Source organism: Stigmatopora nigra, chromosome 12 (assembly GCF_051989575.1).
Source record: "Stigmatopora nigra isolate UIUO_SnigA chromosome 12, RoL_Snig_1.1, whole genome shotgun sequence".
Lineage (NCBI taxonomy): Eukaryota > Metazoa > Chordata > Actinopteri > Syngnathiformes > Syngnathidae > Stigmatopora > Stigmatopora nigra.
In genome coordinates, this window is record NC_135519.1 from 1,410,402 (window position 1) to 1,434,821 (window position 24,420).

General features: G+C 38.8%; 1 protein-coding gene across 5 annotated transcripts in view; it reads right to left on the reverse strand.

The window, feature by feature from the left end:
• Positions 1–6,914: 6,914 nt before the first annotated feature.
• The window catches only part of gbf1 (golgi brefeldin A resistant guanine nucleotide exchange factor 1), a 98,142-nt gene continuing 80,636 nt past the window's right edge, over positions 6,915–24,420 (reverse strand). For 3 of the 5 annotated variants that reach the window (XM_077729303.1, XM_077729302.1, XM_077729305.1), the window contains 8 exons: positions 24,194–24,414; positions 21,950–22,100; positions 13,106–13,236; positions 12,930–13,031; positions 12,699–12,812; positions 12,439–12,616; positions 12,009–12,197; positions 6,915–8,786 (listed from right to left, as the gene is read on the reverse strand). In XM_077729303.1, coding sequence (XP_077585429.1) covers positions 8,371–8,786; positions 12,009–12,197; positions 12,439–12,616; positions 12,699–12,812; positions 12,930–13,031; positions 13,106–13,236; positions 21,950–22,100; positions 24,194–24,414 — 1,502 coding nt within the window. In that variant the 3' untranslated portion in view covers positions 6,915–8,370. The remainder of the gene's footprint in view (positions 8,787–12,008; positions 12,198–12,438; positions 12,617–12,698; positions 12,813–12,929; positions 13,032–13,105; positions 13,237–21,949; positions 22,101–24,193; positions 24,415–24,420) is intronic. The other 2 variants (XM_077729304.1, XM_077729306.1) reach the window with 1 other exon arrangement.

Sequence of the window (24,420 nt, forward strand, 5' to 3'; positions counted from 1 at the left end):
CTGGTAGATGAACATATAACATTATCCAGCCTAGACAATGACAAGTAAACCAAATGGAAAACGCAACTGATTCAGCGGTATGTCAATTTAATCAAAAGTAAAACAAGATTTCTGAAGGAGATATGCTCCGTAATTTTCTTTGCAGAATCGTTTCAACCTTGCCATAATGGAAGGATGCCAAGCTTGACATGTCATTAATTCATTCATTAGCTGAACCGCTCATCCTCAAAAGGGGGTGCTGGAGCCTATCCCAGGTGACTTCGGGCCGGAGGTGGGGGACACCCTAATTTGGTGGACTGCCAATCACTGGGCACGAGGAGACCGACGGTCATTCACGCTCACACTCATACATTGGGGCAATTTAGTGTTCAATCATCTTACTTTGCATCTTTTTGGAATGTGGGAAGAACCCGGAGTACCTGGGAAAAACCCACGCAGGCCCAAGGAGAACGTGCAAACTCCACACGGATAGACCGACCTGGATTCAAACCCAGGACTCGAGAACTGTGAGGCCGATGAGCGAACCACTCATCCATTAGGCCGCCTTGACCTGGAAGTTAGATTAATAAACAACACATAATTTTATTCTTTTGAGACATTGAGGACTAATTTTGTGTATTTTGGATCATTGTCTGTGTGCGAGATCCAAGAGCTCTTAAGTTTGAGGGCACGAACTAATGGGTGAACGTAAAAAACAAAACACATTTTTCTGTCTAGTTGTTCTAATCCCCACTGAATAAGTCTTGACAATATTCAAGATACTTTTTGGAAAATATGCAATGAGCCTTTGTATTCTTCTGTGGCGGATGTGGTTTTCGGCTGGGAGCCATGTGTACCACTTTTGGCCAATGTCACTCTTATAATGGAGTCGTGAACAACTTCGTCATTCTTCAGTAGTCGTACTTCACTGAATGTGATGGATTGGACTTCCTGTGGTCCTTTTTTTTTTACATGTGAAATAAACAAAAATTAAGCCCATTAAAAAGTTTTAATCCCATTTCTCATTTGATCACCAAGCCACATTTGCTATAGACTATATACTGTGGTGGGCAATGCTTTATTTTTATTTCTTTTTTTTCTTCAAGAAATTCAATCATTTTATGGGGAAATGGTTAACACATGTTGTGTAGGAAATTGGTGCAACACGAACACTGCTGATATCAGCCTTTATTTTTTTTCCGTCCGACCAAGCATTGAGCTGGGTGAATTAAGCATATAGGAAGTGGACCAGCCGATGGGTAGCCTCTCTGGTTGTTTTCATCTAGACGTCTGACAATTTCAACTGTTTAAATGCCTGTTCAGCGTCGAGGTGCCAGCCTTTTTACTCTAGTATGAAAGCAAAGCACCACATTGACTCCATATTCAGCGAAGCCAACGCAATATTTCTTTGCATTTGTACAACGATCAATCTGGAGCTTTTCAAAAACAAATTTACTCTCTTTTCAGTTTTAATGTCTTTATTATTTCTATTCTTCTAGCACCTCTATAGTTTTCAATATTATTACGGAAGGGAAGAGAGGGCGGCGTTTATCTGACGTGTGCAGAGGATGCTCTGGCTCTCCCAAATTATTTAATTTATAACAAGTATTCCTTAGTTTAGTATGCACTCATCGTTTTAGTATTGTTAGACTTATAGTTTTACCACCTGACTTCAATTCCTTAACTCTGTCTTATCCCGTCTAACAACGGAGCGTGTTCGGGATTGGATGAGACAAACTAGGGTTGAGCAAGTTAATCCACAGATGATTTATTCCTGATAAATTGATCCATACAGAGCACCGGGTCTCCCTCCCAAAGAATAAGCCCGCTGAGTATCGCTGTCCCAAGCGGACCCTCATTTGCCCAGTTATAGTATTACAAAAATGCATATTCATTCACTGGTAGACAATGAAGCAGACTGGTCCACGGCTGCCGAGAGGGGTGTCTTCTTCCGGACTTCACACTCTCCATCCTCGAATCCACATCCTCCAGACCATCTGTCTCCTTATCATACCTGTCAACGTTTTATACGTATTTTAAAGGTTTTTTACCATTTCAAATCATGTACGTCGTACACCGACTTTTGTACGGGGACATTTTTTTTTTAAAAATCGCCAATATTTATGAAAACCGATCTCAACAAGACTGTTTTGGCTAAAATCCAGATAGTCTCGTAGGCTGGTAGCTAACGACGCTACTGTCATCGATCGTTACTATTGTCACGGTATACCAGGAAAAATTATCCCCAATCGTATGTATTTTTAGCGGTGCATGGCAATATCGATAAAAGATGACATGCGCATGCGTAGATATACATAGAGTAAATATTGTGAAAGCAAGCATGGAAGAGCCACCTAGTAAGAAACTAGTTACCGCGAGTAAACATGCTTCGTACGGTGTTTGTAAGGTTTTTGGGGGGTTTGTATGGGGAATCATAATCATTTATAAGGGCAGTTATCGGCAGAGGTTGACAGGTAAGCCTTATCAGCATGAATCCAACCTAAGAAGAAGAATCTCGGACAAAGCCTTTTGTTAATATTGCAAATGAAGGATCTCAGACAACGCCCTTTGTTCATATTGTAATTGAAGGATCTCAGACAGCGCCAGTTCACATTGTAATTGAGTTAAGAACAAGAGTTTAATCCTGCAGTAGTAATATCAAAATGAAACAGCTACAATTAAAAAAATGAGTAAAATGTGATATTCTTTAGTATACATTTTTATAAACATTTATTTATTTTAAAAATAAATCAGCGAGAGAGACCACACATCATTTTAGCATTGTTTTTTTTCAATGGGACAGAAGCCCGGCCCGACACGAATCCGAAGAAATTATTGACATTTAATTCGGGTTTTGGGTTTGTGTTAAATATCTCACCTCAAATGTGTGTACAGTGTTCCCTCGCTTATGGCGGTTAATTGGGGACCGGGACCACCCACAATAAGTCCATTTCCGCGAAGTAGGGTTGCCCCTTCAAAAATGCTTAAAGAAACGTGTAACACGTGCACAAAAGCACCACCAAGCAAAAACATAATAGTAGTCCGTATGGAGGATCTTCTGCAGTTTTTTTGCACATAAGAAACATTGTTATTGGGAGTTGTGAACATTTTTTTTTTGGCCGGTGAAGATGCGCCTGTAAACAGCCATGACGTCATCAATGCGATTTCTGAACTCACACCATGTTATTGACCATTTCTTTGATACAATTACTAATTCTTATTGAATATTTTGTTTCCACCTCTTGTAAAATGATGTAATTTATAATTTTAACTTAATATCTTTACATTTTTTATTTTTATTTTTCCTGAAAAACATCTGCGAAGCTCTGAGTCCGCGATAGCTGAAGCGCGAAGTAGCGAGGAAACACTGTATATACATAAAAAAATAAAATTAAACTACTTTCCGATCCGGCTTGCCGTCCAAGTGTGTATTGGCCATCTAAGCCACTTCTCTCCAAATACAGCTTTGTGTTCATACCGACCTTACATCACAGAAGTTGAGGTCAGGGAACTACCGGTTCATGTAATGTATAAATGGGTAATGTAACAAATTTAAACTAACAATTTTGAGACTTTTTTTTCCTAATATTAATTCCATTGTACTGTTAAAACTAATCAAAGCGTTTCCTATTAAAACAGCTAAACGTTGCCGAGCTGGCAACTTTTTTCTCGAAGTTTATAATTTCTTTTATCATTTTAAATTGTGTATGAAGTGTACCAACCGTTGTACGGGATTTTTTTTAACACTCGTTTTCGGCTCTAATCCGAATAGTCTCGGTCACTCGTAGCAGGCGAAAACGTCACCGTCAACTGCTAACAGTCATTCATTCAGTAGTGTGCCGTCAGGGCATTCAAGGCCTTCTCTGCCGGCCTAAGAAATATCTGAATCACAGACTATTGATAATTATATTTTGTCCATGATTACTCAATAATTACAAATTGTCTGTCAGCTTCCTTTTGTTGCTTTCCCCCTGGTCGCACTGCTTCCAGATGTGTGTTTTCATATTGAAGCATTTAACCAAACACATTTCAGCCATTATTGGTTGCCAGTTTCAGAAATCTGCTTCAACGCCTTCACAATCAGTTCTGCAGGCTCTGCTGCATTAAACAAGCGTCGATAAGGCTGTTGCTTTAACCCAGGGGTGGGCAAACTTTTCGGCCCGGGGCCACATTGACTTTAAAAATTTGACAGATGGGCCGGGTCAGCACAAGATATGATACATATAAAGAACAGTCCATATGAAACAAAGGAAAAAAAGGAGTAAAGTATCAACATACTCATCACTCATCATTAAAGTAAAAAGTGTAAAGTACAAAGTAAAGTAAAAGGGAATGTATTAAGAAATATTAAAAAGTGATTTAAAAAAGATAGAGGAGCTGTAAAAAACGGAAAACAAATAAGAGTGGACATAGCTACTCCCACTGGCTTCCGCGTGACGGCGCCGTTTTGGGGAACGTCAGTGGGCCGGATTAAAAAGCTTAACGTATGTGGCCCGCAGGCATTAGTTTACCCATTTCTGCTTTAACCAATCAGAATTCAATTTGGTGACAAAGCCTTCTTGCAGGTGTGGGGATACGTACCACAATTGCTGCCGAAGGAAAACATATATTTTGGTTGCATATTTGCTGACAAAGCCATTTTCCAGTGTGTGTTAAATGAGTGCCCTTATTGATATTTTGATATTGGATATTAATTTCTCATGAATATAATTTTGAGAGCTGGTTTCAACAGTACTTAGATATTAAACTCTCTTTCTCATGAGTCAACAGTAGATATTTAGATATTAAACTCTCTATCTCTCGTGAATCAACAGTGGATATTTAGATATTAAACTATCTCTCATGAATCAACAGTAGATATTTAGATATTAAACTCTTGTCAAGAGCTGTTTTCAACAGTACTTACCCTCTGTCACCATTTGACTGGCGACCAAAAGACCGGTGACCAACATAGACCTAAAGACCGGCGACCAAAAGACCGGGCGACCAAAAGACCGGGCGGCCAAAAGACCCGGCGATGAAACGTCGGGCGACCACACGTCAGGCCAGGACTAGTTATAGACTAACGCTCAGGAGAAGATGGGCAAATGTGTTTTAAACATGTTAGCAATCGAGGCTAACACAGATCATGAATGCAAAAGAACAATAACACAGCCAAAATAAGGGATTATGAGATGCAGGACAATACCGAGCCGACCCACAAAAAGATCCAAGTGAATTCTCTCTAGGGTTTTCTTTACTTTTTTTTTAATGCCTCGAAATGACTGCACAAAGAGCAGCCCTATTGAAAATGTCCCTAACCCACTGGCCTCAATTGAGAACAGCCTGTAATAATTTTCTTACATGATGTGAAAGTGTTTCCCTATTTCATGTAAATGTTCTGAAAAAGTTGCAAAAATCTAAATTTTGTTATATAGGTTATAATTGGTTAAGTTCATCCAACGTTTTTTTGTTGTTGTTGTTGTAATTGCCCATATTTGACGTAAATTGACACGGTTTCTTCTTGTGAGGCTGAAAATATTCTGCTTGCCAGTGGTGATGATGTCTTCAGTTTATTATTTTATTTATTTCGTATAGTATAGCAACTTTTGGTTTGAAGGTAGTTAGTTACAAAAAATAAAGACACCTTTCAAAATTTCTGCAGGTTTTATTCTTTACTTGTCTTATCTTTATTGCAGAACATTACAACAAAAACACTTTTTAAAGTCATATTTTTTTATCTTTTCTTTTAAAGTGAGGTAACATAGTTACTTACATACATGAATAAGGAGGAAAATAGTTTATTTACTTATTAACAGAAGTTTGAATTGATTTACTTATTAACAGAAGTTTGAATTGATTTACTTATTAACAGAAGTTTGAATTGATTTACTTATTAACAGACATTTGAATGTATTTACTTATTACCAGAAGTTTGAATTGATTTACTTATTACCAGAAGTTTGAATGTATTTATGTATTAACAGAAGTTTGAATGTATTTACTTATTAACAGAAGTTTGAATGTATTTACTTATTAACAGAAGTTTGAATGTATTTACTTATTAACAGAAGTTTCAATTTATTTACTTATTAACAGAAGTTTCAATTTATTTACTTATTAACAGAGGTTTCAAATTTTAAACAATAAAAATGTGACAGTAGTTATCGTGCTAAATAATATCGACTGATCTTTTTTTTTTTTTAGTCAAGATAACAATTTTTGTTATATTGCCCAGCTCCACTTTTGGGTGCGCCCTATGTCAGTAAATATGTGTATAATGCGTTGCATTTGTACGTTTTTATTTTATTTTAATTCCCAAATACGGGGAATTGCAATCATTAATACGGGGAGCAATTGGCCTATGTTGACAGTTATGCAGCGCGGCCTGGCGGTTGAGTGGATAGCAAATCGGCCTCACAGCCCTGGATCGTGGGGTCAAATCCAGTTTGGTCCACCTGTGTAGTTTGCATGATCTTCCTGGGCCTTTCGTGGGTTTTCTCAGGGTATTACGGTTTCCTCACACATTCTAAAAACGTGCATGGTAGTCACATTGGACACTCCAAATTACCCCTAAGTATGTGTGATTATAAATTGTTGTCAGTCTTCTTGTGCCCTGCAATCGGCTGGCCACCGATTCAGGGTGTCCCCCGCCTATGGCCCGAAATCAGCTGGGATTGACTCCAGCACCCCCTCCAAACCTGCTGAGGATGAAGTAGTTCAGAAAATGAATGAAAAATACTTATGATAAACTCTACATGCCCAATGCCAGCAAACACTTGCTTGAAACCAAATGACTGGCAAATTGCTAGTGAGTCCATTCAACGGGAGTCAGTTGGTCAGTGATGGCGATGAGTCACACCTGGTGCTTGGTCCTACCACATATGCTGAAATGATTTCATCTTGATTGCCTGACTGACACTGCGAACATGAAATGGTATTGAACAAAGCAAAGCTTATTTACATTAGATTTATTACACTGTAAAAAGTACATTAACTTTCATTTATATATTATATACATATTCAATGCATGATTTACTGCTTAAGCAAAGCATCTGACATATAATAGCAACCAAAACATTTTTTCCCAAGAAATCTGAGATGCATTTCTGCAAGACTGTAGTTTTCCATACCTGGGTCATAGCATCTTTTCCAACTCAAAAAAAATAGCATGAACTGGGACAATAAGAAGAAAATGGCCATGCTATGTCAGGGAAGTTTGAAATAGTTGAATTTTCCATCACACAAGTTCTGTTTTGGAATCATAGGAAAACATTATCAAATGTAGTTGCTCAAGATTATGGAATATATATCAATTTTAATTGAATAGTATTTTTTAATTGAATTGAATCAATCCGATAGCATTGTTGCCATAAATAAAGTAAGTAACCCTGTCTGAAAGCCCATGAAGTTTGACTTTTCATTGACAAAAGGATGAATAACAAAGTTTAGTTTCTAAATTAAAGTAATTGGTCTTATTTCTGCAAATAATTTTTACCACACTGATTTTCCCCTCTAGACAATGAAAATCTCTAAAAGGGGGAATAAATGTTAGTTTTTCCAATTAGATTTCCATTATTTGCTGGCCCAAGAGTATAATGATCTCTGCTACATGTAGCTAATAAAACACGAGATAAATATGACAACAAAACAATACTGCACTCGATAGAAGTCATCTTCACTTTGGAATGTTGATCTTCTGATCCTTTGAAAGACACCTCATGCACACAAACCCTTAGCGAGGTGTTTAAAAACAGCTTGTTTTCTTGAGTTTTATAAAATATATATATTGAAGAAAGGGATGCAGCAAAATACATGTCAACATAATTGTCAAAACAGTTGTCAATGTATAAAAAAAACATTTTTCTAAGAGCCAATGCTGATCCTGTACTTAGGTTTTTACAAGGCAGCTAAGAACATGAATGAACTTAATTTTACTAACATGCAGTACCCTGGAATCTCAGCATTCACATACATTTAAGTGTAAGGTACGAGGAACGTCAAGTCTTCCATGTTTAAATGTGGTATTTGCTTCAGTGATTAACATGTTTGAAATCATATTGCCTGCATCCTAACTGCAAGAGTGTCCAAACATTGCTAAAACATTAGTGCTGTCAAGGAAAACTATAACTTTACTTAATCCTGGAAATGATTATCAATCCATTACTCGGTATTGGGTGAACGCACAAAGAAGGTTAAAAAACAAATAAACAGAAGGAGGAAACAAATGACACAAATCTATAGTCTGTTGTATCTTTTGAATTCAACTGTGGATGAATAAAATAATAATTTATTAGAATTGGCATGATTCCGTATGTCTTCCAAAATTTGTATTGAGTCACTGGTTCAAGAGTCCATGTAGTGTGAGGAACAGCAGTGTTCCAGAGCATTTTAATATTAATCAACAAAGTTCTACTGCACTTCGTCAAAGGAGCTTGTAGGTCTGGGAGCAGGGAGCAGTGGTACTGGGGATGTGGCCTCAATGAGAGCAGGGTTGAGAATGATTGGAAGTGACATGGGCGGGACACCCACCTGCAGGGGAGAGGCAAGGGGTTGGATAATGAGAGGGGACTGTCTCAACGGTGGGGATACTTGACCACGAGGAGATTGTGGTGGCACTGGCATGGGAGAAATCATTGGAGAAGTTTTTTGTGGTGGCACTGGCATGGGAGAAATCATCGGAGAAGTTGATTGTGGTGGAACTGACATGGGAGAAATCATCGGAGAAGTTGATTGTGGTGGCACTGGCATGGAAGAAATCATCGGAGGAGTTGATTGTGGTGGCACTGGCATGGGAGAAATGATCGGAGAAGTTGATTGCGCTGGCTCTGAAAAACAAGAACATACTTTGTTAGCTTTGATCCAACAAACCAGTCTAACATTCTTTCTGAGAAGGCAAAATTAGCAAAAGTCATGGTCACTGCCAAATTGAACTGGTTGGATTCCGTGCTTATTGTAATGCTGGCAGTTCGTTCTACTATAAACTCTGCTACTGTGTTCTACCCTTTTGAGCCGTAGCATGTCCAAGCTTTCCTTGGTCCATGGCATTTATTGAATCAGGACACTCCGTGTAGCACTAGTCCATAAACCATACATGGACTCATTGAATGCTCTCATGCTTCATTTCAGACTCAACAGACACATCAGACTCAGTCGCATCATCAACACGAGAACAAGCAGGCAGTAGAGCGTGGGAAGTTCTCGCGAAGTGTCTACTTAAGGGCCTACAACAAGAAATGGAGTCAACCCAGATGGACGGGACCATTCCGGATCATTGAGAAGACCTGCTACAGAGTTTGTCTGGAGGGCAAAGAAGACAACTGGTATCATCTCTCCCAGTGCGCATCTGCCTCCAATGGAGCCAGCTCCGAGCACAAGGTCTACCTCTACACGTCCGTGAACACAGTAATAAAAGATGCAAGTACAATGCATGCAAACACTGGCTTATTTTGTGGAAATCACCAATGTTTTGCAGTTTTTGCCAATTTCATGGTCATATTATCATCACTCTTGGGGGTTAAACACATTGCGCTGACCACCAGAAAAGAACATCTTGATCTCGAGTTACGAGAATATGGCGACGACTACTTGGGTTGCGGCATTAGCTGAATCATACAATGTGACGCACAGCTCTAGGTCCAACTCTTGGTATCAGTACGCAACTCACCTCGCCAAGTCATCCCATCGTGCAAACTGCTACGACTGTTCATATATGCCGCACTCAGCTGATCGAACACTTCACTCAGCAAGTGTTCAAGGAAGACTTACCGACTTTTTCAGCAGATCCTTCACTTGCTCATCTCCAAGAATACTGAACTCAACCATACAAGAAGCGATCGATTCCTTTCTGCCCACAACTAAATATATGTATAATGATACTTTTTTTCTGTGCTAACAATTCACGTTTTAAAGAAGTATATGATTCGGGTGATTATCCATTGTTAACTGGATTACAATATCCTTCTGCTACAAAGTTTATTTGTTACCATAACAGTATGGCTGGATTAGATACGACCAGTTACTTACAACTTGGACACCCTCCAAGATCTGCTTGTGCAAACATTAGTAGTACGGTGGTCTGTTCTACTAATTCTATGGACTCATCACTGAACTTGTTACAGGCCCCCTTTGGGGCACATTGAATACCTAATTTAACTGGCCCAGACTTTATGGTACTGAAGTACAGTGTTCCCCCGCTACTTCGCGGTTCAGCTATCGCGGACTCAGAGCTTCGTCTATTTTTTTCGGAAAAAAGAAAAAAAAAAATACAAATATTACATTGACACAACATATTTTACAGTTTTTTTTGTTATAACATGAATTTCACTCTCTCTACCCGTATTCTATATGGTGTACTGTATAGAGGGGGGTAAAAAACAACAACATTTTTTTGGAATTAAATTCAAATTAAGCATTTTTCACCGTAAAACATGTCCAGTGTACCGAAAACATAATTCTGTTCATGGTTCTGATGTTCCCATGAACCATTAACTCTGGACCACAGGACAGAATATTATTTTTTCAGTATTGTCACACATGGGAGTAGACAAGGATATGCTTCGTATAGAAACATTGAACAAGAGGTTCTCATCTTTTGTTAATACAAGCAGGGGGCCCGGGTTTGCAGAACTGAGAACAGTTGCAAACCTTCCCCGGAGTGGTCGGCCAGCTAAAATTACTCCAAGAGTGCAACGACGACTCATCCAGGAAATCACAAAAGAACTTCAGGCCTCGCTGGCCTCAGTTAAGGTCAATGTTCATGACTCATACTATAAGAAAAACACTGGCCAAAGCTGGCATCCGTGGCAGAGTTGCAAGGCGAAAACCATTGCAGTCCAAAAGAATATAAAGGTTCGTTCCTCTTACATTTGCCAAAAAACATCTTGATGATCTTCCACACTTTTGGAAGAACATTCAGTGGACTCATGAGTCAAAAGTTGAATTTATTGGTGTAAAGCTCATTACATTTGGCGGAATATATGGCACAGCATCCCATCAAAAGAAGCACTAGCCTCAGGACGACTTGCTGTAATTTATGGAAGAATGGATTCCGCTGTCTACCAGCAAATTTTGAAGGAGAACTTCCAGCCCTCAGTTTGTGCGCTCATACTCGCGCGCTCTTGGAGCATGCAGGATGATAACCATCCAAAGCCTACTAGAAGGTCCACCTCTGAATGGCTAAAAAAAATGTTAAGGTTTTGGAATGGCCAAGCAGAAGTCTGAATATAAATCCTATTGAAATGCTGTGGTGTGATTTGAAATGGGCTGTTCATGCTAAAAAAAAACTCAAATATTGCAGAATTGAATCAATTCTGCACAGAAGAGTGGGCCAAAATTCCTCCGATGCATTGTGAAACACTTATCAGAAATTATCGTTAACACTTGATTTCAGATACTGCTGCCAAAAGTGGCATAACCCATTACGTTCTAGGGGCAATTATTTTTTTCACGGAGGGACAGACAAGCTTGTACTTTTTTCTGCTCTGAAAAATATAATTGTAATTTAGAAACTGCATTTTCTATATCCTTGGGTTGTCTCTATGTCTGACTAAAATTTTTTTGATGATCTGATCTGTGTGTAATAAATATGCAAAAAGACAGAAATCAGGAAGGGGGCAAAAACTTTTTCATGACTCTGTGTAAAATGGAACATGGTAAGTTAAAGAAAAAAAATGACCTTCCAACCCTTCAAAGGAAAAGGAATGATGGGGTCGTAAAAAAGCCTCAACATTAAAAGCATATGTAGCACCTTCTTTTAGGGGTGGGCAAAATGCATAATTGTGATGTGACATGTACAAGTTATTGTGGGACTATTGTGCCACAGATTTGCTGCCTCTGCTAACTTCCAAATGACCCCCAAAGTTATTATTTCTAATTGTTGCCAACAGTTACGACCTAGAACTGCTTGACATAATATAACTGAGTGTTTTACATAAGAGCTAACTATGTTTTATTCTTGTTCTATGTACCTTTAACTAAATTATCATTACATTGGATTGTAAATTCACCATTTTGTATTAGAGCACAGCTGCATTATTTAGATGTAATACCATTGGAATTGGCTGGTTGATCCTGTGATGAAGCTGGCATGTTGGTGGTCCGAGGGTCTGAGGAATTTACAGGAACAGACACTACGGAAGGCGGAAGTTGGGATTCTGTAACAAGAGACTCTTGTGGTGAAGGGGGTCGGCCTGATGACGGTAGTGGTTGCACCTCCGAAAGAGGACTGATTACTGGTTCTGAAGAAACAAATAAAATACCAAACAAGATATTGAATGAATTAAATTCAATGCATCGAGGTATGGTGGAAACTCATTAGAGCTAAAACCTAAGGAGAAAACAACCCAAAAGTCAAAGGATGAAGGAAAATCCCAACAAATTCAATGAGGGATGACACAAATCAATTCAAATTGGTTAATTTGGTATTGGAGTATTTAGTAGTGGAGATGGGGTGCATGAGAGTATGAAATGAGCATTCACCTGGTAAAACAGTCTGTTTAAAAAGCTCATCTCTTAGGTGAGGCAGGAAGCAGTCGATTCGTTCCCACGTTATTTCCCACAAGTCTGAATATCTTGTCTTGGAATCTGCACTGCGGAAAATTTCTGCTGTATCCATTACCAGTAGCATGTTTTTCAACGATTCTGGGATAGCCTCCAACTAGACATTCCAACATAGACATATAGTGAGTTCTATATTTGCACACTCCTAAAGTCTTGTTATTAATTTACAAGGTCCTCACCAATAAGTCACTTGATCCAGCATGCATGTACTTGTCCAAAAAATCCAGAATAGTAAGCCACAGGGCAGCAAAAGTAGGCAGAGATAACAAAGGTAGGAGGTGTTGTAGAAAAACCTGGAGTACATGAGATTTTAATTAATTTAGTTTTACTGTCTAATTTCTTAAAACCTCAATTTATGCAGTACTAAGACAAATATTAGTATCAGAAACTGGGTGCTGTGTAGTATGAACCTTCGACAAAATGGTGCAGGCTCTCATTCTGGTCTCCTCCATTCCACCCACATCTGCTGGACTAATGTTGTTCAACAGCTTGGTCAGTAACGGGAAAAGAACCTAAAACGAGATTGGTGTTTTTCTGGTGAATGAAACCAAAAATCTCATTGTTTCCTAAGCACTTTAACAATTACCTTATTGAAGCAAGACTCCCATTCTGTAGCATCAAGCGTCTGCAAATCAGGTATGAGCAAAGCTCTCTGGAGGTAGTTGAGAGCTTGCATACGTACTTGACGTCTGGCATCACAGCACAGACAAGCAATACCTGAAAGGTAAAGGGCGCAGAAATGAGAACAAACAAAGGTAAATGGCCCCAAATGACATACACTGTGTGAGCTGATTGATTAATGAAAAGCTTTGAGTAGAGCTTAGAGTATTTAAATGATAAAATACATGCAGTTGAATACATAATTTTATATTCACTGTGCAATAACCCACATTTTAATTTTGTTTCACTTTCTGAAGTCAAATAAGACTAAACCTTTCTCAGTTCAGGTCAATAAGGACAATGGAAATTATTACATTTTATTAGATGGTGAGATAATTTCGTAGAGAATTTTACTCTAGCGTATTGGCCCGAATATAAGAGAACCGCGATTATAAGATGAGGCCCTTTATTCGAAGACTAAAGTTTGAAAAAAATACTGTTTGAACACCAAATTAAATTTTTATACAGAATATAATAACAGTACATCTAAAAATGATCATAATATATATCGAGAGAAAGGCACGTTATTTTGCCTTATTCAAATAATTCAACAAGTGTCTATCTATTCTATATGAAAAAATAATTATTTAAATTGAAGTCCAACCACGTTTGTAAATGAATGACTTCTAATTTTTTAAATGTAAATTGACCAATCTGCTTTGATAAAACAACAAAATTCCACATAACTGCATCAAGTCGGGTTCTGCAACTAGGACCTTATCTAGACTAATTTCTTATCTTGTACTCGCACCAAAACTCCATAGGCTGCTAACAACTTTAGTCAGTTTTTGTACCTGAATACTTTGTGACCACTTATTCATGTTTGACTACCTATGCGAAGTACTTAAATAATTTGACTATTTATTTAGTGATTTTTTTGCGCGTACTTCATGGTAAGGCTTAAAATCTAATTCGATTCGTATGATGACAATAAAGCCATTCAATTAACCATCAGTGTTCAGCATTCACTTTAAACGCATCTGGCGCCATCTAGCGTTGTGAATTTATTTCAATGCGAAAAACATATTCGGGCTATTTCTCCAAGGTGAAAGACCAGATAAAGTATGAATCAGAAGACCTCTTATGACGAGGAACCTAAATTAACTGCCCTTTCCCTTGTTCGGACATGGGTCACTAGGAACCCACTCTGGAGCAGGGCCTGGAGATGCGGCACAATGGCAAGCGCCAGGGGTCCAGCTGGAGACAATCCAAAGAGGTTTTTCTATTGGCTGTTGGTGGGCAATGGAGGTCAGGTGCGAAGAGTGTTCGGTGCCAGCCAATGGAGGGGTCCTTGGGAATGTCACGTCTGTAGTTGTGAAGGAGCCTGAGCTAGTGCATTTGATCCTTGGGAATGTCACGTCTGTAGTTGTGAAGGAGTCTGAGCTAGTGCATTTGATCCTTGGGAATGTCACGTCTGTAGTTGTGAAGGAGCCTGAGCTAGTACATTAGGTCGAGAAGTTCTGGCTTGATGCAGTGGAACTCACCTCTACGCACAGCTCGGCCTCTGGTACTACTCCTCTCGAGCGGGACTGGATACGCTTCAACTCCGGAGTCGCCCACAGTGAGAGGTGACAGGCAGATGTGGGCATACACAGTGCCCTCGGATCAGTGCATGTACATTGCGGTTCATCCGGTAGAGAGTAACATCCCTCCGACTTTGGGTGGGGCGACGTGACATGAGTTACTTTGTGCTCACGCACCAAACGGCAGCTTAGCGTACCCACTCTTTTAGAAGTCTTTGGAAGGTGTGCTGGAAAGTGCTACTTCTGGGGACTCACTCATTCTGCTGGGGGACTTCAATGTTCATGTGGGCAAAGACAATGAGACCTGGAGGGGCGTGACTGGGAAGAACGGTCCCCTTGATCAGAACCTGAGCGGTGCTCTATTGTTGGACTTCAGTGCTACCCGTGGATTGTCAATAATGAACACCATGCTCAAGCATCATGTGCATATGTGCAGTTGGCTCCAGGACACCCTAGGCCACAGGTTGACGATTGACTTTGTAGTCATGTCATCGGACTTGCAGCCGCATAGGCATGCCATCATAGGCACCGTTCAAAGCGGCCACCAGTTGCAGTACTCTAAACCCTATTAGTTTAGTTTAAATTTTGGACATTACATATTTGACCCATTCAGCCATGCCTTTGCTGTTTTACATAAAGGATCAGCTGTTAGCGCTACGCAACAGATGCCCCTGGACCTGGACCTCCCTGCGGAGTTAAATAGGAACAGAAGAGGATGCAGAGCTGGACGAAAATGTCAGGAGAGAAAGCGACGCTTCAGACCCAGAATTCCATCTATTATTATGGGGAACGTAAGATCTCTCCCCAAAAAGATGGAAGAACTAACGACGCTAACTAAACTACAATGAAAATTTAGGAAAATTTACATTATGTGCTTCACGGAGACCTGGTTGAATGAACTAACACCAGACTTTCTCGTCTCCTTGGATGGCTTTCAGCTGGTGAGGGCAGACAGAAATGCTGAGGAGAGTGCTAGGAAGAAAGGTGGGGGACTAGCTGTTTTCATTAATAGTAGATAGTGCAGCCCCGGGCATATTACTGTGAAGGAGCAACTTTGCAGTCGAGATGTCGAGCTAGTAGCTGTTAGCATCAGTCCGTTTTACATACCCCGGGAGTTCTTGCACGTTATCGTAATAACTGCGAAATTACCTCCTTCCGCGGAAGCGGCAGTCGCTCGCGAGGTGCTTCACGGTACTGTGTCCCGGCTGCAGACGTCACACCCCCAGTCTCTCCTTCATTTTTCTGGTGTTTTTAACCACGCTTCCTTGGCTTCTACTCTCCCCACCTTCACTCAGTATGTTAAGTGCCACACCAAGGGAACAAAAAACTCTGGACCTGCTGTATGCCAACACAAAGGAGGCATACAGCTTAGTCCTCCTGCCCCCACTGGGCCACTCAGAACACAACCTGTTCCATCTGATCCCCACCTACATCCCTATGGTGAGGAAAATAAAACCTTCCACGAGGATCATATGAGGCGACCAGCATGGTACTGAGGGACATTTTTGAGACAACTGATTGGGAGGTGCTCTGCAATTCAGAAGGGAAAGACATTGACAGCTTGCACTACTGCATTACAGATTAAAGTAACTTGTGTTGAGAACATTGTACCCTCCAAGAAGGTCCGTTGTTTCTCCAACAGTAAGTCGTGGGTCACCAGGGATCTATGGGCCCTCCTGAACAAGAAGAAGAGGGCTTTTATGTCTGGGGAGAAAGTGGTCCAAAATGGTCCAGAAGGAGCTGAAGAGAGCATCTACAGGAGGAAGCTGGAGACCCAACTCCAGAGAGGCAACACCAAAGAGGTCTGGAGGAGCTTGAGGACCATTTCAGGCCATGGAGGCAATAGTGAGAGAGAGACCCGGAGTCCGGAGACAGGGAGTGAGCCAATGAACTGAATCAGTTCTTTAACAGATTCAGTTCTGTCCCCACTCCCCTAACCCACCAGACCAGTTCTTTTAATCCATTTATAAATTAATCTAAAATGGTCTGGCCTACACAAAATTGAGTTGAGGTTAACGCGGCCCGCGAACCAACCCGTCTAAATTTCCTGATTTCCCCTTTTAAATCGATAATTGCTATTTTTGAATCCATATTTTCTTTGTTTTTAGTTCAAAAGTCATTTTGTAGATTCTAAAAATATATTTTTTAAAAAGCTAAAATAATCATCTATAACCAATGGAATATTCATGGCCTTTAATCCAGTTCATTTAAAGCATTTATTTAAAAAATCTAAATATTATATCTAAAATGGTCTGGCCCACATGAAATCGAGTTGACGTTTAAGCGGCCCGCGAACCAAGCCGAGTCTGACACGCTTGCTCCAGAAGGTCTTATCTTTGTCCTTGTGATAAGCAACAAATTTCAGTCGGGCCTTAAGGTGCCGCTTTTGGAGCAAGGGCTTCCTTCTTGCATGTCAGCCTCTCAGTCCATGGAGATGCAAAAACGCTTGGCTGGCGACACTGACACTGTCCAGCAGCTTCTAATTCTTGGCAGATCTGCTTTTTGGTGATTCTCGGTTGAATCTTCACCCTCCTGACCAATTTTCTCTCAGCTGCAGGTAATAACTTCCGTTTTCTTCCTGATCGTGGCAGTGACAAAACAGTGCAACGCACTTTATACTTACAAACAATTGTTTGCACTGTTGCTCTTGGCAGCTGCTTTTAAATGGCTCCAAGTGTCTTCCCTGACTTGTTCAAGTCAAGGATTCGCTTTTTCAGATCCATGCTGAGCGCCTTTGACTTTCCCATTGTAACATTTGTGGGTGTTTGCATCCAATGAGCCCTATTTAAATGGCCCCAGAGAAGTCACCAGCTGTAGTCACTCATACTCACTCACAAGAAGTTTAAAGGCCATGCTATGAAGCTCAATTCACTGACACAACTTTCTAAGACACCAAAATTGCTAATTCATGTTGCTGTATGTATATTTTTGAACCAGCAGATTTGATCACCTTTTCTATTAACCCATAATAAAGTCATAAAAGAAGCAAACTTCATGAATGTTTTTTTGTGATAAAGAAGTATTTGTGCCAATCACTCTATCAGAGAAAAATCAGAGATGTAGAAATAACTGGAAAATCAAGAGCCATGACATTATGTTCTTCACAAGTGTATGTAAACCTTTGACCACAACTGTGTGTGCGTATGCGCGTGTACATGTGTGTGAATGTGTGTGTGAATGTGTGTGTGAATGTGTGTGTGAATGTGTGTGAATGTGTGTGTGAATGTGTGTGTGAATGTGTGTGTGAATGTGTGTGTGAATGTGTGTGTGAATGTGTGTGTGAATGTGTGTGTGTGTGTGAATGTGTGTGTGTGTGAATGTACGTGTGAATGTGTGTGTGAATGTACGTGTGAATGTGTGTGTGAATGTGTGTGTGAATGTGTGTGTGAATGTGTGTGTGAATGTGTGTGTGAATGTGTGTGTGAATGTGTGTGTGAATGTGTGTGTGAATGTGTGTGTGAATGTGTGTGTGAATGTGTGTGTGTGTGAATGTGTGTGTGTGTGTGTGAATGTACGTGTGAATGTGTGTGTGAATGTGTGTGTGAATGTGTGTGTGAATGTGTGTGTGAATGTGTGTGTGAATGTGTGTGTGAATGTGTGTGTGAATGTGTGTGTGAATGTGTGTGTGTGAATGTGTGTGAATGTGTGTGTGAATGTGTGTGAATGTATGTAAGTATGCATGCATGCATGCATATACATATGTATATCTGTATTTCCGTATATCCGTGTATCCGTGTATCTGTATGTGTATCGGTGTATTTATGAAGGTATGCATGCATGCATATACATCTGTGTATCGGTGCATCTGTGCATCTGTGCATCCGTGCATCCGTGCATCCGTGCATCCGTGCATCCGTGCATCCGTGCATCCGTGCATCCGTGCATCCGTGCATCCGTGCATCCGTGCATCCGTGCATCCGTGCATCCGTACATCCGTACATCCGTACATCCGTACATCCGTACATCCGTACATCCGTACATCCGTACATCCGTACATCCGTACATCCGTACATCCGTACATCTATATATCTATATATCTATATATCTATATATCTATATATCTATATATCTATATATCTATATATCTATATATCTATATATCTATATATCTATATATCTATATATCTATATATCTATATATCTATACATCTATATCTATATATATATATATATATATATCTATACAGCTATATATCCATAAATCTATATATCTATGCAGCTATATATCTATACAGCTATATATCTATATATCTACTGTTGAACCCAGCTCTCAAAATTATATTCATGAGAGAGAGTTTAATATCTACTGTTTTCAACAGTACTTAAATATTAAACAGTACTTAGATATTAAACAGTACTTAGACATTAAACAGTGCTTAGACAGTAAACGGTACTTAGATATTAAACAGTACTTAGATATTAAACAGTACTTAGATATTAAACAGTACTTAGATATTAAACAGTACATAGATATTAAACAGTACATAGATATTAAACAGTACTTAGATATTAAACAGTACTTAGATATTAAACAGTACTTAGATATTAAACAGTACTTAGATATTAAACAGTACTTAGATATTAAACAGTACTTAGATATTAAACAGTACTTAGATAATAAACTCTCATGAATATGATTTTGAGAGCTGATTTCAACAGTAAACTCTCTGTCACCATTTGACCGGCGTCAAAAAGGCGACCAAATGTCCGAGAACCCTAAATTGCCTTTCCTATATCTGCATTCTCACTCGCTTGCTAATGTGACAAGTACATGTCCCGAATACATATAAATAAAGTTATCCAATCCAACCTCTGCCCCGTTTGTGTGGGAAGATGTTCCGGTCGAACAGAACCAAATGTTGTTTTATGCTCCGAACACCTGGCATAGGTCGTCAGAAGGAGTTCGAATTCCCCCTCCAACAGAGCTTCTCTCGTGTCATGGGAGAGGAGCTGTCATTGAGTGGACCATGTAACTATTGCCCAGGTGGCTAACCGACACTGCGGCTGAGAGGTGGTCGGTGCTTGTCGACTTCAATGTTGTGAGTAAGTGGGCTGAATACTCCACAGATATGCCTTCCCATGAGGAAGCTGAACCAGGAGACTCTGAGGCAGATTTTCCTATCTCTAGGGCAGGGGTGGCCAACCCGCGGCTCGCGAGCCGCATGCGGCTCTTTGCCCGGTTTCATGCGGCTCTTACGTCCATATCAAAGTTTGTATTTGTGTTTTATTTTTATTTGCGTGTGCGCTTCGCTTGAGTTCAATACGGTATTTTCGTCCAATGCGCATGTGCTCGGGATGAAAATACCTCAAAGTTTCCCAGTAGGAGCAAGGTCATTTAAGTAAACGTTTTTAACAGAGTGGGAGAGCTCCCGTGAACCAGAAGCGACAATGAACAGCGTCGCGCACACACAAAGTATCCCAAAGATCGAGCCTCGGCTGAAAAAGCCACACCCCCTGCGAGGCAGACCAAGGCGAGAGTGCTCAGCCGGGAGCAGCCAATAGGAGAGTGAGGCGTACACCACGTGGTGGGCGCGCTACTTAAAAGCCATTCATAATAAATGAGAGCTCACAAGGAGCGAATGTTGCGCAAAAATAGGCTCTAATTTTATGCCAGAAGTCCCACTAAGTAACATGCATAGCAAAAGAAAAACGCTATTGTAAATTATTATATTTTTGTTTGTGGACTTGGTTGAACTGAGAGTTTGTCTGTGTGAGACAGTGCACACAATGTTCATTGTTGATAATGACTGGCCTGTGCTGTTAGTGCTGTAGGAGTCAATTTATGTCATTACTATGCTGGTGTGTGACATTTACAATAAATCTGGCTGAGCAAAGGTATGTGTATGATGTGGCTCTTTGCGGTAACACAGTAAAAAATGTGGCTCTTTGCGGTACCACAGTAAAAAATGTGGCTCTTGGTCTCTGACTAGTTGGCCACCCCTGCTCTAGGGTTTAAAAAGCCCCTCAGTGGCAAGGTCCCATGGGGCAGATTAGGTCTGCTCGGAGTATCTAAAGGCTCAGGATTTTGTGGAATTGTCTTGGCTGACATGCATCTGCAACATCGCATGTACATTGGGAACAGTTTCTCTGAATTGGCACACTGGGTGGTTGATCCCCCTTTTAGGAAAATATATTGTGGTTTTTGTCCTGGTCAGTTAACATTGGATGGAAAAAAACATCCACCCACACTGGCCCTCTACAATATCAATATAAACAGAAAGCGGTGGTGGACCATCAGGGCCTGCAAGGCCTTCTCTGCTGGGCTAAAAAAATATCTGAATCACAGCCTGATGTTAATTATGTTTTGTCCATGAATACTTATTAATAATTCCAAATTGTCTGTCAGCTTCCTTTCATTGCTTTACCCTTGGTTGCGCTGCTTCCAGATGTGTTTTCATATTTAAGCATCTAACCATTCACATTTCAGTTATTTGTTGCCAAGGTCAGATATCTGCCTTGAGGCCTTCACAATCAGTACTGCAGGCTCTGCTGCACAAAACAAGCATCGTTAAAACTAGTGCTTTAACCAATCAGATTTCGAGATGTGACACCGATAATTTCTCGCAGGCGAAGGGATATATCCTTGCCATCTTGGAGGCGAAGGGATACATCATTCCCTTCTTGCAGGTGTAGGGATAGGTCATCGCTTTCACCAACTTTGATTGGCTAGTGATAGAGTGGACTAGCCAGAGCTACCAAACTGTATATGGAGCAGGCTGCACAAATGTACTGTTGTGTTGATTTAATAGCGGTTTTGTCAACCCACAATGGCTGAAGGAGAAGAAATTAATTGTTTGCAGATTTACTTACTTTCAAAGCCGTTTTCAAGCCGGACATATAAAGAAAAAAAAAGCTGGACATCATTAAGAAAGGTCGGGCAACTCCGAAGCAAGCAGGCTTGTCACAACCGGGAACATTTTCAGCACTAAATCGAATCAAAACGTATACCAGAAATACGACGACAGGACAGGCTAGACTTTCAGAATTAGCTTCAATGGCGGTAGAAATGAAGGACGAAAGAAAGGAGGATGGATATTGAGTACAAAAGGATTTTTGGTGAGAAACATATGGCTATATTCATAAATAATATTTCAATTGTATGAGGTTATTATTGATGCTTTTTTTGTGTCACAGTTATAGCCATAAAATAGTTTTTGGATTGTTTGTCGGTAGGAAATTCACAGGCCGCCGCTGACATAAAGTAAGGAGCAAAAACATAAATTGTCTATTTTGTGACACGAGCTAACCTTGCAATAGTGGACACCAGCAGCTTGTCCACAGTGTCTGAGAATCAGCTTCAATCTTTTTACCATCAGCCACCAGATTACGTTGTTCTTCGGCCCAGGAGCTGTAGATGCTGGCAGCCCGAGTGTGCAATGTGTGCATTAGGTCTAAAAGCTGAACCATCAGATACACAAATATCAGTAAAATAAAAAAAATAAAAAACAGCACACAGCATCTTACCCAGCAACATCAAGAAACAATTAAAGTGCATTTTTTAGTAACATGTACAATACAATGTATGTTGATTGCCATGGAATACCTCACAGGGCTCACACAATTGAACATGAAAGTAAAATATTGCCGGTGCCATTGTCCAATAGCCTTTGTGAACTGCTAAACAAAAGCATACAGTAATCCCTCCAATATTGCAGATTTGGCCGCGGCAATAGAAAAATGGCAAATTAGGATAACTCCTCTTAATAATACTATTTTATATGTTTTTGTGCTAATACAGAATAATACAAGTACACAATACCATTAAAGTTTCAAACAAATATTTACCTTGAGATGCGAGACAAAGTTTGATATACGAGGATACAGGTGATCTGAGGCTGCTTATGAGAACACCATGGGAAAGGTTCTTGTGGATTTCTTAAAGTACAAAGACCATGTTCTTCATCTTTATTGATGATGTGGTTTTGCAGGAAATTAAACTTCCAATTTGCTCTTCTGCGCAGTCCCGCAATCAATTACCCACCCAGGGAGCTCTATTTTCTGATTAGAGGAACTGCGTCAACTTGCTGCCCGGGCTCAAATGGAAAATAAACTTCCACATTGCAGCTCTATTTTTGGACAAACGTGATGGCGTAGTATGTGTATGTGTATATATATGTATATGTATATATATATATATGTATATATATGTATATATATGTATATATGTGTATATATGTGTATATACGTGTATATATGTGTGTGTATATATGTGTGTGTATATATGTGTGTGTATATATGTGTGTGTATATATGTGTGTGTGTGTATGTGTGTGTATGTATGTGTGTATGTATGTGTGTATGTATGTGTATGTATGTGTATGTATGTGTATGTATGTGTATGTATGTGTATGTATGTGTATGTATGTGTATGTATGTGTATGTATGTATGTGTATGTATGTGTATGTATGTGTATGTATGTATGTGTATGTATGTATGTGTATGTATGTATGTGTATGTATGTATGTGTATGTATGTATGTATATATATATATATATGTATATGTATATGTATATGTATATGTATATGTATATGTATATGTATATGTATATGTATATGTATATGTATATGTATATGTATATGTATATGTATATGTATATATATATATATATATATATATATATATATATATATATATATATATATATATATATATATATATATATATATATATATATATATATATATATATATATATATATATATATATATATATATATATATATATATATATATATATATATATATATATATATATATATATATATATATATATATATATATATATATATATATATATATATATATATATATATATATATATATATATATATATATATATATATATATATATATATATATATATATATATATATATATATATATATATATATATATATATATATATATATATATATATATATATATATATATATATATATATATATATATATTTTATAAAGTTCCTAAAGATGTGAAAATCCACATTGACACTCGCAAGTGGTAGCAACAAAGTTAAAAAAAATGAATCATTATTATTATTTTTAAATAACACTACATGTTTTTCGGTTTATCTATGTCGGGTCTACATTAACCACGATAATCGAGGGATTAATGTATTTCTTATTTTTTGAAAATCATCAAAAATTGTCATGTAACCTTTTAACGGGTTAGGGTTTAATGTATTATTATAAAATATATGTTATTAATATAATATAATTTATATATATTATTAATATAATATAAAATATTAGACATATTATTGATGTAATAGGAATTATATATATATACTATTAATATAGTATAAATTATTACATATTATAGACTATTAGCAGTTTTGCCTTCATTTCAATGCCAATTTTTGATTTTTCTTAAAACGTTACCAACATTTTCTCCTACTTTCTTAAAAAGAAAAGCAAAATTTTATGTTGAATGTTGAATAAGAGTAATATCAAAGACATTGTAAGAATGGAAAATAAGGTTACTGTACTTACATCCTGACTAACCTGTAAAGACACCGTGTGGTACCCTGCTGGGACAGCCTCGTCCTCCTCATCATCACTATGGGTACGTGCTAGACGGTGGGTGGAAGCCCGAGTTCCGCCTCGCCTTGAGCCATTCCCACCCTCTTTATCCTTTACTCCAGCTTTCTTTCGCAAACGAGATTTTCCAGAGTCATATTTTTGACTCTTCTTTTTATCATGGCTGCGATAACCTAAGG